The sequence below is a fragment of the Chiloscyllium punctatum genome, chromosome 13 (assembly GCF_047496795.1).
Source record: "Chiloscyllium punctatum isolate Juve2018m chromosome 13, sChiPun1.3, whole genome shotgun sequence".
Lineage (NCBI taxonomy): Eukaryota > Metazoa > Chordata > Chondrichthyes > Orectolobiformes > Hemiscylliidae > Chiloscyllium > Chiloscyllium punctatum.
In genome coordinates, this window is record NC_092751.1 from 101215053 (window position 1) to 101230235 (window position 15183).

The window sequence follows — 15183 nt, forward strand, 5'->3', positions numbered from 1 at the left end:
CAGCCCTGAACATCAAGGTCGCACTTTGGTATCAGGGAGTCCCAGGAAAGTCAGGGTCATTAGGATTCAGGGAAGGATGATTCTCCACTAATTGAAAAGTGTGACGCAGGTCAGGCAACATCTGAGGAACAGGAGAGTCGATGTTTCAGGCATAAGCTTTGATGAAGGGTTTATGCCTGAAATGTGATTCCCCTGATCCTCGGATGCTGCCTGACCTACTGTGCTTTTCCAGCTCCACACTTTTTGACACTATCCAAGTCAGGAGTGTGATGGAACACTTCCTACTTGCCTGGACATGTGCAGCTCTAACAAAACTTAAGAAGCTTGACACCATCTAGAACAAAGTAACCCACTTGATTGGCACAAGATCCACAAACATCCGCCCCCTTCACCACCAACGCTCAGTAGCAGCAGTGTGTACCATTTACAAGATACATGGCAGAAATTCACCTCAGATCCTTAGATGTCGCCTTCCAAACCCAGACCATTTCCATCTGGAAGGACAAGGGCAGCAGATACATGGGATCACTAGCGGCAACTTCCCCTCCAATCCACTCACCATCCTGACTTGGAAAAGTATCGTCATTACTGTCACTAGGTCAGAAGCTTTTGAAACTCCCTTCCTAACAGCATTGTGGGTCCACCTATAGCAGGTGGACGGCAGCGGTTCAAGAAGGCAGCTCACCCCCACCTTCTTAAGGGGCAACTATGGATGGGCAGTAATAGTTGGCCTCACCAATGCTGACCACATTCAGTGGATGGATTAGAGTCCTTGAGCTGTACAGCATGGAAACAGACCTTTCGGTCCAACTCGTCCTTGCCAATCAGACATCCTAGCCTAATCTAGTCCTATTTGCCAGCAGTTGGCCCATATTCCTCTATAGCCTTCCTATTCATTTACCCATCCAGATGCCTTTTAAATACTGTAACTGTACCAGCCTCCACCACTTCCTCAGGCAGCTCATTCCATACACATATGAAAAAGTTGCCCCTTAGGTGAGAGGTGAATGATTTAAAAGACCTAAAACCTATGCCCTCTAGTTTTGGACTTTCCCACTCTGTGGAAAAGATCTCGACTATTCACCTTTTCCATACCCCTTATGATTTTATAAACCTCTATAAGGTCACCCCAGTCTCGGACACTCCATGGAAAACAGCCCCAGCCTATTCAGCAGCTCCAAATCTGGCATCGTTCTTGCAAATCTTTTCTGAACCCTTTCAAATTTCACAACATCCTTCCTATAAACATCTTTTTAAGAAAGGGGATGTCTTCTGGAGTTCGGAACTGTGTAAAATACTTAAATGTATGAATGATGAGGGAAATTTGGAAATGACTCTGTTCTGAATATGTGAGGTGACTTACTATGGGGATTTATGAAGTCAAGGTGTGACGTATCACTATGAAGTACAAACTCATTCAGGCCAATCTCCTACAAGTGAAGCTAAGTTCATCTTTCTAGTGGTTTCTGTGAAGTCAAATTGTGGTGGAAGAGGAACTGTATAGATGGAGAGCCACGACATTAGATTGTTGTCTTCGGGTGTGTTTAGTGATAAAGACCCATTATTCTAAGATCCAGTCCCGATTCCATTTCAGGTATGATGACAACAAGAATTTCTGGTGTCAGATGGTGGAAGGTGGCAAGTCAAAGTGCCTGGGCAAAAGCAAAGGAAGAAAATATCCAGAGATGGATTCAGCGGTGAGTTTGTAAAACCTTACAATGACAGTCATCCCCATCTGTATCTCCAGTAGTGACCTTAAACCTCTTGGGCTACTTTTGTCTGTTTTCTATATTTGTTTTCATGGATGTAGCTTTTACAACTGGGGCAATTGTTGACCATTTTCTCATTGCTCTAGAGTGGCTCATTGCTGAGCGTCTGCAGGCCAGGCCAAGCGAGGTTGGCAGATTTCCTTCCCTGAAGGGCATTATCATTAAAAAATCCATTTTTTTTCACTAATCAACATGGTTGTCATTCGCCTACGTTTTAATTATAGATTTTATTGAATTTTACCACCTGCCGTGGTGAATCCACGTCAAAAATACTATGGTGACTGGATACCTGCAAAAAAAAATCGCAGTGCTGGAGAAATTCAGCAGGTCTGACAGCATCTGTGGGGAGAGAGAGAAAGAAAAACAGTGTCAGCATCTCAAGACGGGCATGACTCTAAACTGCTGCCAGACCTGCTGAGTTTCTCTGTATTTATTCCCCAGAATATCGGTCTCCATATTCAAAACTGAGATCAATAGATTACTGGGTATTGAGAGAATCGAGGGGTAGGTGATCAGGTGGCTAAGTGAAAGATCAGATTGTAATCTTGACTGTGGAATCGAGTCCCACTCACCTGTTCTGGCCCAGAGTCTGTAAAGATTACCTTCTTAAAGGACTTTTGTGAGACAGTTCAGTTTTTCTTTTCCACAACAATCATTTCATGGTCACCTTCGCAGAAACTGGTTTGAATTCCATCAGGTGCTGTCATGGGTTTAGAGTCCCTGGCCCATTAGCCCAGTGACACCACCTCCTCGGTAGGTGACTCCTGCTTGGAAACTCCCTGATGCTGCTCCTCAGTGGTAAAGTATTGCAAGGTGTTCGATAAGGTGAAATCAAGTACTAAGTAATAACTAGCAAATTGTCATGTAACACTGTCCAGACGGTTAAATTTAATTTATGTATGAAATATTTTGTGTGAAATGTGCATTCTGCATCAGTATACACATGCTGCAGGGACCTCCAGTCTATTGTACTCCAGGTGTATAGTTCCTTGGGAAACCAATATCTGCTTACAGCAAGAAAGAAATTAAATGAACAGGAAAATGTGTTATTTCAGTTTTTAAGACCTTGTGAAGTTTCATTTACTCCCAGCCGCAGAGAAGACCTCTAAAAACTAACGCTGGGCTTCTGTTTTATTCTCCAGTCCCGGACATTCCTGACCAATTACTACAGGGAGCACAACATCGAACTATCGAAACAGCTAAACAAACTCGGGCAGGCACTGCCTAGTTGGCTGAGGGAGGAACTACAACATACCAGCTGGAGTTGAACGGTGAAGGCTGTGGTCAGCTGATGCCACCATTCTTTGGACACTTCCATGCCCTCTGACCTCTCTCCCCATTTCACCGACTCCAGCTCAAGTGACGCCAGCAGAGTGCTGAAGGAGGCAATGGAATTTGATAGGTTCCCGAGGATAACTTTGCAAAGGCTTGTCATTTCACCTTCATGAAGGCTCCTCGCGTGTGGACCATCTGCACAGGCTTTGCAATGAACCAGGACTACTCTGGTGAGCAGTGGAACCCGCACTCATGGCAGCATCCCCCTCCAATACTGGAACCTTCGGAGAACCTACCCCCAAGTCCTTGTAGTGTATCCTCAAGTGTCAAACCGTGGAATGATTGTTACATCAGCTGCTTTTACAACAATAGTGTCCTGTCCACTAAATATTAGTTTATACCCCACACCGTGTCTTAACTACACTGCTGTACGCCTGGTACTAATAGTGTGTGTACCACTTAATTACTAAACATGTACATATTAGGCCCAAACCAATAACTGTACAGCTGATACCCAGAAAATTGGGCAAATGGATCATCACAACACAGGACCTGTTACTCCAATAGTTACCTCCAGTTATTTGTGATAGCCACTGAAGCCAGTCATTTGGAAAATGACACTTGTAAAAAGGTGCAACTGTTAGATTTTTTAAAAAAAATCAGTGTTGGTGTGAAAATGTCACCTTTCCAGTAGTGGACTGTTAAAGGTTCTCTCCCACACCCCCCACATGGTTTTCAAAACGGCCTGAAGGTGAGGAATTCCATCATATTTCCTAGAGGAGAGAGAGAGAGAGTGCACTTGTCAGTGCATTATACCTCACCTATTGAGTCATTCACATTGAATGATGTTATTGGAGAATTTTACTCTCGAGGTTGAACATATTTTCTGAGATGCAACATCCAGTGGATTGAGTTTTTTTTTGGTGTAAATTTTGTGGTTGATGATGTGATGTACTTTGCAAGGCCTTAACGCTCTCTCCACAAAGACTGGATCGTCTTTGTATGTCGCTAAGGTACAGTCCGCTCAGCCAAACAAAGACAGGTGCCTGGAAATCCTCGCTCAACTGTGAAATAAACCCAAAAGAAAAATAGCAAAACCTTTGGCAAGTTAAATTTACCTCCCTCGATCTGTTGTTAACTTCAATCTAAGCATCTCCAAAGCCAAGCATTTAATATAGGGCCTTTATGAGCAGAGTACTGCTTTTCTTTCGTGTGTACTTTAATCAAAAATAATTGTGTATGTATTCGACACAACACACAAATGGTTGGATAATAAAGTTTCTTTTTGTTGTCAACAAAACTACTCACACAAAACATTCATGCAAGTTTTTGAGCACAGACAGTGTCAATACTACCTGTCTGGCCTTTATAAAGGACAGGAATGGGGAGAAGTGGACTAAATATAACAGATTTGTAAAATATCCAACAGTACATGAGGAAGACAGAAAACACACAAGCTGTTCTGTAACACTGAAAAATGTGTCAAAGCTCTTAAACTATCCCAGTGGCACTGGAATCTGAATATATAATTCTTTTAAACAATTGAAAACTTTTTCTTAAGTATGAAAAAACATTAATATTGAAGAAACAAAGGCAAAAATAAAGGAGAAATGTTCAGATAAATAAAAACCACAGTCTATTCAGGGTGGCTGCAATAGCTCATACTCTCCACCATTAGTCGCTGGAGAATTGTACTGTCCATCGTGAGCTGGAAGCCTTTTTACCCAGTCTTACTGTAGTGGGCCACAAACATTTCCTTATAAACACACAAAGACATGTACATGAATAATAACTACCTCATACAAAATTTTTTTTTTCCTCTGTAGGGATGGGAGAGTGGAAGGGTCATGTATTGAAGGAAGAAGTTGCTTGTGAAATCTGGCAATAATTCACAAGACCAACAAAAATAAAATAATTAACCTACCGTGACTTCCTGACACCCATAACCTTCGTTTAATGGAATATAGCAGTAGTGTGTGTACAGGAACAGTGGTTTTAAAAAGAGAAAAGGGGCGGGTAATATTAAACCTAAATCTGCACAAACCCAACAGACATCAAGGAGAGAAGGTTGCCATTTCCAGTGAAATTCGCTGCCACAAGTCCTTGGTTTGACCCTTCGCCCGTTTTAAATTCTGAAGGATTTCGTTGAACTGCATCATCCCAACTGGCGTTAAACAGAAGGCGCTGCGTGCACTGCGAATGATGTTTACAAAGTCATCGTAGTCGGCTGGAGCTATGTGGTACAACCTGTACTGGATGCACTGTGAGGAGAGAGCCAGAGGGGTTTTGATCAATTCACAGGCAAACACAAAACTCTAAAGTAGTCAATGAGGTGGAATGATAAATAGCTGGATGTTCTGCCTGGAAACTATGCACTCCAACAATGCAGGAAAGCCTTGAAAGAGCTATCCAATTAGTCCCATCCTTCTCCTGCAAATCTTTCTAAGCTGGTATTGGTCATTCTCAATGTTAATATTGAATTCAGTTCCACATTCTAGATGACAACAATTCAGATGGGCTGGGCTGGACCATGGCTGATCTTGTGTCTCAGAGCCATTTTCACATATTATCCAATGGAATTTTTAACCTAGGAATCTGTCAATCTCGGTCTTGTATGTACTTCTCAATGATTCAGCCTCCCCCAGCCTTCAAAAAGGGGATAGGGTTTTCCAAACATTAACCACCCTCTTCTCGGTCCTAAATGGCTCACCTTCATTAGGTCCATCAGTAACGGGCGGGGGGGTGTCACGATTTCAAGGTTGTCAGTAAGTCAACTCTGAGTGAGATGAGGAGAAACCTCTTGACTCAGTTGTTAGGATTTGGAATGAGAGAGAGTGATGGGAGCAGATTCCATGGGAGATTTCAAAAGGGAGCTGGATAAATTTTAAAGGGATTGATTTAGAGATTTTGGAGATAGGACTGGAGCGTGGTGAGAGCTGGTACAGACACGAAGGGATGAATGGCCTCCTACTGTTCTATAAAATTCAATGATTCTATTTTATGATCTGTAAATTAACTAGCCTTGAGACAGATCTACTTTCTACTTAATGTTCAAGACCTTTCTGAGAGTCTGGTTAGGGCAGTCGTTCCTTTTGAGGCTGTTCAATAAGATCATGGCTGATCAGATTTTAACCTTAACTCTACTCATCCCCTGACCATCTTTGACCCCTAGTTCTAGATTTTCCCATGGGAGGAAATGTCCTTTCAACCTCCACACAGTCAAGACCCCTCAGGACCTTCTGTTTCAATTAAGTCGCCCGCCCCACCCTGGAGCATTGGAGGCTGAGGGGTGACCTTACAGAGGTTTATAAAATCATGAGGGGCATGGATAGGTTAAACAGACAAAGTCTTTTCCATGGGGTGGGGGAGTCCAGAACTAGAGGGCATAGGTTAAGGGCGAGAGGGGAAAGAAAGAAAAGGGACCTAAGGGGCAACTTTTTCACACAAAGGGTGGTACGTGTATGGAATGAGCTGCCAGAGGAAGTGGTGGAGGCTGGTACAATTGCAACATTTAAAAGGCATCTGGATGGGTACATGAATAGGAAGGGTTTGGAGGGATATAGGCCAAGTGCTGGTAGGTGAGACTAGATTGGGTTGAGATATCTGGTCAGCATGGACGGGTTAGACCGAAGGGTCTGTTTCTGTGCTGTACATCTCTATGACTCTTCTGTACACCAAAAGATACAGGCTGGGTTGTCTAGCTTTTCCTCATAAGGCAATCTGCTCATTCCAGGATTAGTCTCAGTTAACCTTCTCTGAACTGTATCCAGCACATTAAGATGCTTCATTTTGAATGTTTTAATTTCTGTTCCTGTCCACACCAGAAGTCCAGTTTCAAGTCCCAGCTGCATTAGAGGTTTGTTGATTAAAAATCTCAGACATATCCTCATTAACTAAGGGGTGTTAAATTCAAATAAACAGTTCTTTTAAACACTAAAAATATTTGCTAACACGAATTTAAACCAGGAGTAACTTGTATGCTCTGTCACTTAAATAGTACGTATAAGAGATCAAAATTAGACCGCTCAGCCCTTCTTGTCTGTTCCAATGTTGAGGATGATAATTTATCACAGCTCCACCTTGTTTGTCATGTCTAATGTGAACAAGGTGTTTTACAAACCTTTCACACACTGGTGTAGTCTGCCCTTAGCATTACAACATAGAAGAACAACTGACTGAGACGGATTCCCATTTGCTCACTTTTTTTCCCTCATAAACACGAACTATCTGAAATACAATGGGAACATGTTCACCGGTCGCAGCAACAGAATTAGTCAAAGCCTGTTTAAATCGTGTGGGATTTCAGAGGCGTGATCTTTAGAGTTGGATGAGAGAGAGTAGCAGTAGGTCGACACAAACACAGCTTCAACTTCTCTACAATCTCAGCTACTTGAAGATGATTACATTATCTAAAAATCTGCCAATTTTTTGCAAGTCGACATTTGTTGCTAAACAAGGGGACCCAAAGCCCACCATCACTCCTGTAATATTTTGCTCACTGTGCTTTGTTGCAAAGACCCGAACTGTTCGAAGAACCACTGATTGGACAAGCAATGTTAGAGTATCCAAAACCTCCATTATATGTTTTTAGACCTCATGCTCATGACCACTTACCATCTACAAACTCATTCGCTATCACTTTTTATCAAACTGTTATATCTATTATCAATGACTGTGTCCACTTTTATAACGGTGGGGAAACTGTGTGTGTGTGTGTGCGCTTGAGAGAGAAAGCGAGTGAGCATATGAGAGAATGAGTGTGAATGTGAGAGAAAGGAAGTGTGGAATGTGACAGAATGTGTGTGTGAATGCGAGTGCAAGAGTGAGTGCCAATGTGTGTGAGAGAGAGAGAGAGACTGCATCTGAGAGTATGTGAGAGAGAGAGTGACAGTGTATAGAGAGACCTGTCTTTAAAGTGGCCAAGAGATCCACGTACCAGTGTTGGTGAGATCACAACATCTCAGCTTCACCTCTCCACAGTTGCATAGCACAATACAGCACAGAACAGGGTCTTCGACCCTCAATATTGCACCGACCTGTGAGCTAATCACCCTACACTATCCCATCATCATCCACATGCTTTTCCAAGGACAGTTTAAATACCCCTAATGTGGCTGAGTTAACTACACTGGCAGGCAGGGTGAAGAACCTGCCTCTAACATCTGTCTTAAATCTATCACCCCTCAATTTGCAGCTCTGTCCCCTCTTACAAGCAGATGTCATCATCCGAGGAAATAGACTCTCACTGTCCACCCGGTCTAATCCTCTGATCATCTTAGGCGTCTCAATTTAATTGCCTCTTAGCCTTCTTCCTTCAAACACAGAGAATCAGTCAGCACTGTGAACCAGCTCCCAATCAACTTCAACATTTCATAAGGTATGTAGTAAGAACACGTTTAGGCCATTTGGCCCATCCAGCTTGCTCCACCATTCTCCAGTCTTGACCCCACCCCCACTCCTCTGTCCATCACAAATCTCAGATTTGTGTGCATTCAATGACACAGCTTCCACCGCTGTCTGTGGAGGCGAGGTTCAAAGATGTCTCGAGAGAGAGAGGAAAAAGATTTTTCCTAGCCACCATCTTGAATGGACAATCCCTTATTTTGAAACACCGGCCCCAGTTTGGGACACCTCTCATTCTCTAGAACCCCTACCAATAAAAGGTCCTTTCCTCATAAGATAACTTCATACCAAGTATCTAAGCACAGCCCCCACATAGGACATGGTCTCACCAGTACCCTGCACAGTTCGTTAGTTTTACACTTCACCCATCTTGCAATCAATAAATAATTATACTTCAATAAAGAGTAAGAATTTAAAGTAGCAATTTCATCTTGGTCCAAAGAAACATAGCCCTCCTTCATCTATTTGTTTTATGATGTTGTGGGATATCAGCAAGGCCAGACATTGTTCCTGTTCACCAATTGTCTTGGAGATAATGATGCTTTCTTGAATTGCTGTGGCCCACCTGGTACAATACCATTAATGGAACAAGTGCCAGAATTTTGACCCAGCAACAGTGAAGGAACAGTGATATACTTCCAAGGCAGGATGGTGAGTGGTTTGGAAGGGAACTTGTAGGCGTTGTGCCTGTTGTCCTTGACCTTCTAGATGGTGGTGGCTGTGGGTTTGCAAAGTGTTTGCCAAAGTGAGGTACTGCAGTGCACCTTGTAGACAGCACACACTGCTGCTGCCTGAAGGGATAATCCCACTTTGGAGTAAAGCCAATTGGAAAACTGCACCAGGACCGTGTAAAAGCAGAGCAGTTTGGCAGGTAACATGTACACTTTGGTGTGTGAGATTAGTTTGAATTTTACCTGCATGTATGCTTGCTGGCACCTCTGAACAAGCTGATGGAATGCAGGGGTTCGAAGATGGGCGTGGACATGAGCTGGATTAAGGCGCTGGAGAGCCTCCATAATGATCTCCTGTAGAACAAACGGACTCAGCACTCCTTTGGCTGCACCCATGCAGAACTGATAGACGTAATTCACACCTGGGGACAGAAGAACACGCATCAAAATTCTCAACCGGCAGCTTGGAGCACTCACCGGTTAACACGCCCACCAGCGTCTCAATAAGGTCCTGCAGCACATTACTGACTCCTTCACCTTCCCCAATACTCTCTTCACAAAATGGTGAAGCAAAACCAGTCTGCGGGATTTATCAAAGGAAGTGTATTTTTGAAATATTGGGAAGCTGACAGCCATAAGCATGAAAGAGGGAATGGAGGTCTGGGGCAGATCCACCATGATCTTATAGACTGATGGGGCAGGCCTGAGGGGCTGAATGGACCTCTAAGCTTCCCTACATTTGAGAAATCACCTCTCAGTCTTCTGAAATATGGAAATATAGGCTCAGTGTTCTTACTTCTCATAGGACAATGTTGTCTAGCCCAGGGATCAGTCTGGTGAACCTTTGCTGCACTCCTTCCTGGATAAGCACGTCATTCCCTGAGGGAAGGGAACCTGAACTGGAAACAGTTATCCAGCTGTGGTGTCACCGGGGACCACATCTGTCTCTAAATTCTCTTAAAATTCAAGACAAACGTCAAAGTGATCACTCACCTGTGTACATAGAACACAACATCATTGATGGTACAAAGTTGTGGAATTTATTGTTAAATTAATACAATCCTATTGCAAATGGGATTAACTGGGTGGCACGGTGGTTTAGTGGTTAACACTGCTGCCTCACAGTGCCAGTGACCCGGGTTCGATTCTAGCCTCGGGTGACAGTGTGGAGTTTGCACATTTTCCCCGTGTCCCAGTGGGTCTCCTCCAAGTGCTCCTCAGGTTAATTGCATTGGCCATGCTAAATTGCCCCATAGTGTTCAGGGATGTGTAGGCTAGGTGCACTAGTCAGGGGTAAATGTAGAGTATTAGGTTAGGGGAATAGGTCTGGGTGGGATATTCATCGTGGACTTGTTGGGTCAAATGGCCTGTAGCCACACTGTAGGGATTCGATTCTATTCTATTGTAGCCCAATCGTGGCTGTTGGATTCATCCTGTACTACTCATGTATCATTTGCAAAGTGTGGATTTTGGTCCTGAGCACATGTCAAATGGCGGGATTTCAGTGCAGAGACTGCGGGGTATACTGCTTTGTCTTTCAGAAGAGGCATCAAACATCTAAGCCGCTGGTAAGGAGCTGGGATACCCATCCTTTCTCTATATATAATGAGAAAGGTCTTCAGTATGTCCCCAGTCAACATTCGACCCCAGCATCAGCAAAACAGCTGCACTGGCCACTCATTTTATCAGGCACCACAGTGGCTTAGCAGTTGGCACTGCTGCCTCATAGCACCAGGGACCCGGGTTCGATTCCTGCCTCAGCGACTGTCTGTCTGTGTGGAGTTTCCACATTCTTTCTGTGTCTGCGTGGGTTTCCTCCGGGTTCCTCGCACAGTCCAAAGATGTGCGAGTTCAGGTGGATTAGCCAAGCTAAACTGCCCATAGTGGTAAGGGACATGTAGGTTAGGTGCATTAGTCAGGGGAAATGTAGGGTAATGGATCTGGGTGGGATACTCTTCGGAGGGTTGGTGTGGATCTGTTGGGCCAAAGGACTTGTTTCCACACTGCAGGAATTCTAATTCAAATTCTAATTGTTATTTCATAATGGGCTCTGTTCAATTTTATGCTTTTGAACCACTGTACTGTAAATCTCATGTATGTATGCTCCAAATTACAATCGCACTTTCTTACCTAGTCTGGTTGCTAATCCGAGTAGCCATTTCACGTCCTCGGTGTAAGGTGGACTCCTGGAGAAGTAATTGTTCGGGTGATCATTATGGGCTCTTCTTCCAAGCATTTCCAAAGCTAGCATTCCTGCACAGATCAAACACAGCTTCAACATCAGCAATTTTCAAACAAAAAACAATACTCTTAGCTTTGCATTAAAGAAGAGAAACTGCATCTGTGCCAAAAAAAAACACAAATTAAAAATGGGTATCAATTCACAGCAGAAGTAAAAGAATCATAAAAACTGAAAGGACTGCAGATGTTGTAAATCAGAAATAAAAACAAAAAATTGCTGGAAAGGCTCAGGCAGCATCTGTGGAAAGAAATCAGTGTCAACATTTTGGGTTGAGTGACGCTTCCTCAAAACCTCAGAGTTCTGGATGTAGGTTTGCTTGCTGAGCTGGAAGGTTTACAAAATACCGTGCAAGAAGTGTAACAAACATTACATTGGACAAACAGGCAGAAAACTAGCCACCAGGATACATGAACATCAACTAACCACAAAAAGACATGACCCTCTCTCACTAATATCCTCACATACAGGTGAGGAAGGACACTTCGACTGGGACAACACATCCATCCTAGGACAAGCCAAATAGAGACACGCACAAGAATTCATAGAAGCATGGCATTCCAACTAGAACTCTATCAACAAACATCTACCACCATCTACCACCCCCTGAGAAAAAGAGCAGGAAATGACATCACTATTGGAAATGATATCACCAACCCTAGGAAACGCAAACATATAAATAGAAAGCGGGCTATACCACTAGTGCTTCATTCGGAGGCTCATTGATGATGGTGTCAAAACATCTAAAATTAATCTTCCAGCTCAGCGAGCAAACCTACATCCAGAACCTCAACCTAAGCTACAAATATTCTCAAAACTCGCTAACCTCAGAATTGTAACCGTGTTAGTCGGGACACAATCACCGCAAGTCTCAAGGTGACTTTTCAGAACATGAACTACTTAATTGCAGCCACTGAGAAACTCAGGCAACCAATCTGTGTACAGCATGCTCCCACCATCAGCAACGTGGCAATGACCAGGTATGTTGCTGATTGTGAACTCTTCATCCTACACGGTTGTGGATTCCCCTACATTAAATATATTTCAAGCCGGGACAGAGAGAGATCTTTGGCAGGAATATGGCAGAAGCAGGCAGAAAAGAGGAACCAAAAGGTCAGGCTCAGCACAGCAGACTCAACAGCTGCATGGTGCGCTCCATGCCTGCCATTGTGCACTCGAGCAATAAACACTGGCGACGACTTGGGGGCATGGTCACAAAAAAGGTTACAGTACAGAAGGAGCCATGCTCCCCATCCCAGCCGCCACAACAGCAACTCAGCTGGTCCTACCCCCCAGCCCTATCGCCTATAAATTTGGTCTCCACAGGTTCTTAGGAAAAGGTGAGGACTGCAGGTGCTGGAGATCAGAGTCGAGAGTGTGGTGCTGGAAAAGCACAGCTGGTCAGGCAGCATCCGAGGAGTGGGAGAGTCGATGTTTCGGACATAAGCCTTTCAGAATTCCTGATGAAGGGTTGATGCCCGATTCTCCTGCTCCTCAGATGCTGCCTGTCCTGCTGTGCTTTTCCAGCACCACACTCTTGACTCCATAGGTTCTTAGCCAATTCCAGTCTTGAAGCCCTGGTCACGTCTGTAATCACAATCAGGCAGTGCATTCCAGGTTCGACTGTGATCACTTCTGGATTTTTTTCTCACAATCACTGACAATTCTTTCACCGATCCCTACATCCAGTGAAACTTGACCCTTCCGTCAATGGGAACAGTGTTGTTCTATTATTCTACCCATCTCTGTCAAATCTCAGTTCAACCTTCTCCTCTTTAACGAGAACAACTTCGGCAAATGGAGTATATTTTTCATTATCACATTCTTTGCAACATCTGGGCTTTGCAAAAAAATAAAATAAACTGGTTCTGTGGTAAATCAAACAACAAATGGGGGAGCAACAGCCGAATGGTATTATCATTGGCCTGTTAATTCAGTGACTCTTGTTCAAAGGACCTGCTTTTGAATCCTGTCATGGCAGAATTTGATTTCAATAAAAATCTGAAATTAAGAGTCTAATGATAACCATGAAGCCACTGCCAGTTGTCAGAAAAATCCATCTGGTTCACTAATGCCCTTTAGGGAAAGGAATTGCCATCCTTACCTGGCTTGGCCTACATGTGACTCCAGACCCACAACAATGTGGTTGACTCTTAACTGCCCTTTGGGCAATAAATGCTGGTCTAGTCTGCACTGACCTCATGCGGTGAATGAATTTTAAAAAAGCAGCTCCCCATCCTCCTTAATTTTCTCCTGCCTCTAATATCTTGCTTTGGTGAACTTTGGATAGGCTTTGTAGTTTACCGATGATTTCCCATACCAGGAACATGTCGTGTAAGGAGTTAAGGAGGATTTGCTGCAGTTACGGAGGTGTGTTTATTCACGGAAGGATAGACTCGCCTGAGCAACCAAATTAATCAAAACGTTCCCCAGGACAGACCTGTCCCTCGAGAAGGGATTTTGAATACTGTCATGCCCCAGCCAACTCTTACCCCCACTAACATTGTTAAAAATGGATTATTCTCAAGTCGCTGCTCGACTGCAGCGTTTCTGAGATTACAACAGCGGTAACTCTTTGGTGACTGGCGAACACTTGCGAGACGTCTGGAGATCGAAGGGGACTTTCCAGAGATGGCCAACCTTGAGAAGGTACAATCGCTCGAGTGCACACTCACCAACTCTGTAAGCTGAATGCAAGTAGTGCAGTCCCTGAGGACTGACTGGTTGAGAGTGCTGTTCGTCTTCTGTAGGGAAAGTTGGGGCGACTATTGAGGGGCCCTGCGTTGTTAAAGTTGGCATTGACGCTCCCTGAACAGCCTGGAAAGCGGTCCCAGCCTGCACGCTTGCCACTGCAGAGGGAGAGAGAGGCAACGTTACCATCACAGTCAACACACAGCCAGGTAGAACATTAAAATAAAGTGTTAGAACAGCAGTTAGATACAATTCAATGCACACATTTCTCCACTTTGAGTACTCTAACCATTCACGAATATTAGCATTAACAACTGGTTCTTAAAAGGTCAGCTGAGTGTTGTATTTAGTTGTCGTCCATTCTCAGCTCTGAGGGATGAGCCGTCGATTCACTTAGGGCAAAAATGGAAAATTGCATCCAGAATGCACTGGGTTATCTTGGCTTCAAATTTCTGCTAAACACTTCTTTGTAAAAACAAAAGGCAATATAGTCATTTGTTGGAGTATTACTGAAAAAAAGTATACATTATGTTGAATCTTTTCATTTTGCCCTCATCAGGACATTTCTCAAGAATACCAGTTCAGTGGGAAAGCCAACACTTACACAGCATTGAGAAGAATACTGATTGGTGGTCAAGTGAATTCTCATCAGTAGAGGTGTTACCATGGAGGATGCACTAGTCAACAATGATGGATAGTCAACTGTCATGGGGTTTTGTTTAAATTTTAAACCAGAAAGATTGGCTCCGATTGGGCAAGGAATGCCAATATTGTCAACAATATTGTAATTGGCTCTTTTTCCATCAAAGGGTATGGCTGCTTGCTGTGGTTTTATTAACACACCAGGAAGTGGGTTTACCACCAAAATGATGCATTTTTAGTAAGGATACTGGCCCCCATATTATAGAGACCTAGAACAAAAAAAAATTGTGGATACTGGAAACCAGAACTATGAAGAGAAATTGCTGGAAAAACTCAAGAAGTCTGGCAACACCTGTGGAGAGTGAAACAGAGTTAACATTTTGGGTCAAGTGACCTTTCTTAAGAATGCTCTGAAGAAGGGACATTGAATCTGAATTGCTAATTCTGCTTTCTCCAGCAATTTCTGTTTGTGTTAGAGATATCAAACACGGAG

At 43.6% G+C, this 15183-nt stretch overlaps 2 protein-coding genes across 5 annotated transcripts in view; one reads left to right on the plus strand and one right to left on the minus strand.

The window, feature by feature from the left end:
- The window catches only part of ndst2a (N-deacetylase/N-sulfotransferase (heparan glucosaminyl) 2a), a 112055-nt gene extending 107711 nt beyond the window's left edge, over positions 1–4344 (plus strand). Inside the window, exons 12-13 of the mRNA XM_072583461.1 lie at positions 1595–1697; positions 2912–4344. Coding sequence (XP_072439562.1) covers positions 1595–1697; positions 2912–3037 — 229 coding nt within the window. The 3' untranslated portion in view covers positions 3038–4344. The remainder of the gene's footprint in view (positions 1–1594; positions 1698–2911) is intronic.
- Positions 4345–4366: 22 nt separating this feature from the next.
- Positions 4367–15183, minus strand: part of zswim8 (zinc finger, SWIM-type containing 8) — a 199969-nt gene continuing 189152 nt past the window's right edge. For all 4 annotated transcript variants that reach the window (XM_072583458.1, XM_072583456.1, XM_072583455.1 and 1 more), the window contains exons 24-27: positions 14033–14206; positions 11249–11371; positions 9362–9540; positions 4367–5305 (exon numbers count right to left, since the gene is read on the minus strand). In XM_072583458.1, the coding sequence (XP_072439559.1) occupies positions 5099–5305; positions 9362–9540; positions 11249–11371; positions 14033–14206 (683 nt within the window). In that variant the 3' untranslated portion in view covers positions 4367–5098. The remainder of the gene's footprint in view (positions 5306–9361; positions 9541–11248; positions 11372–14032; positions 14207–15183) is intronic.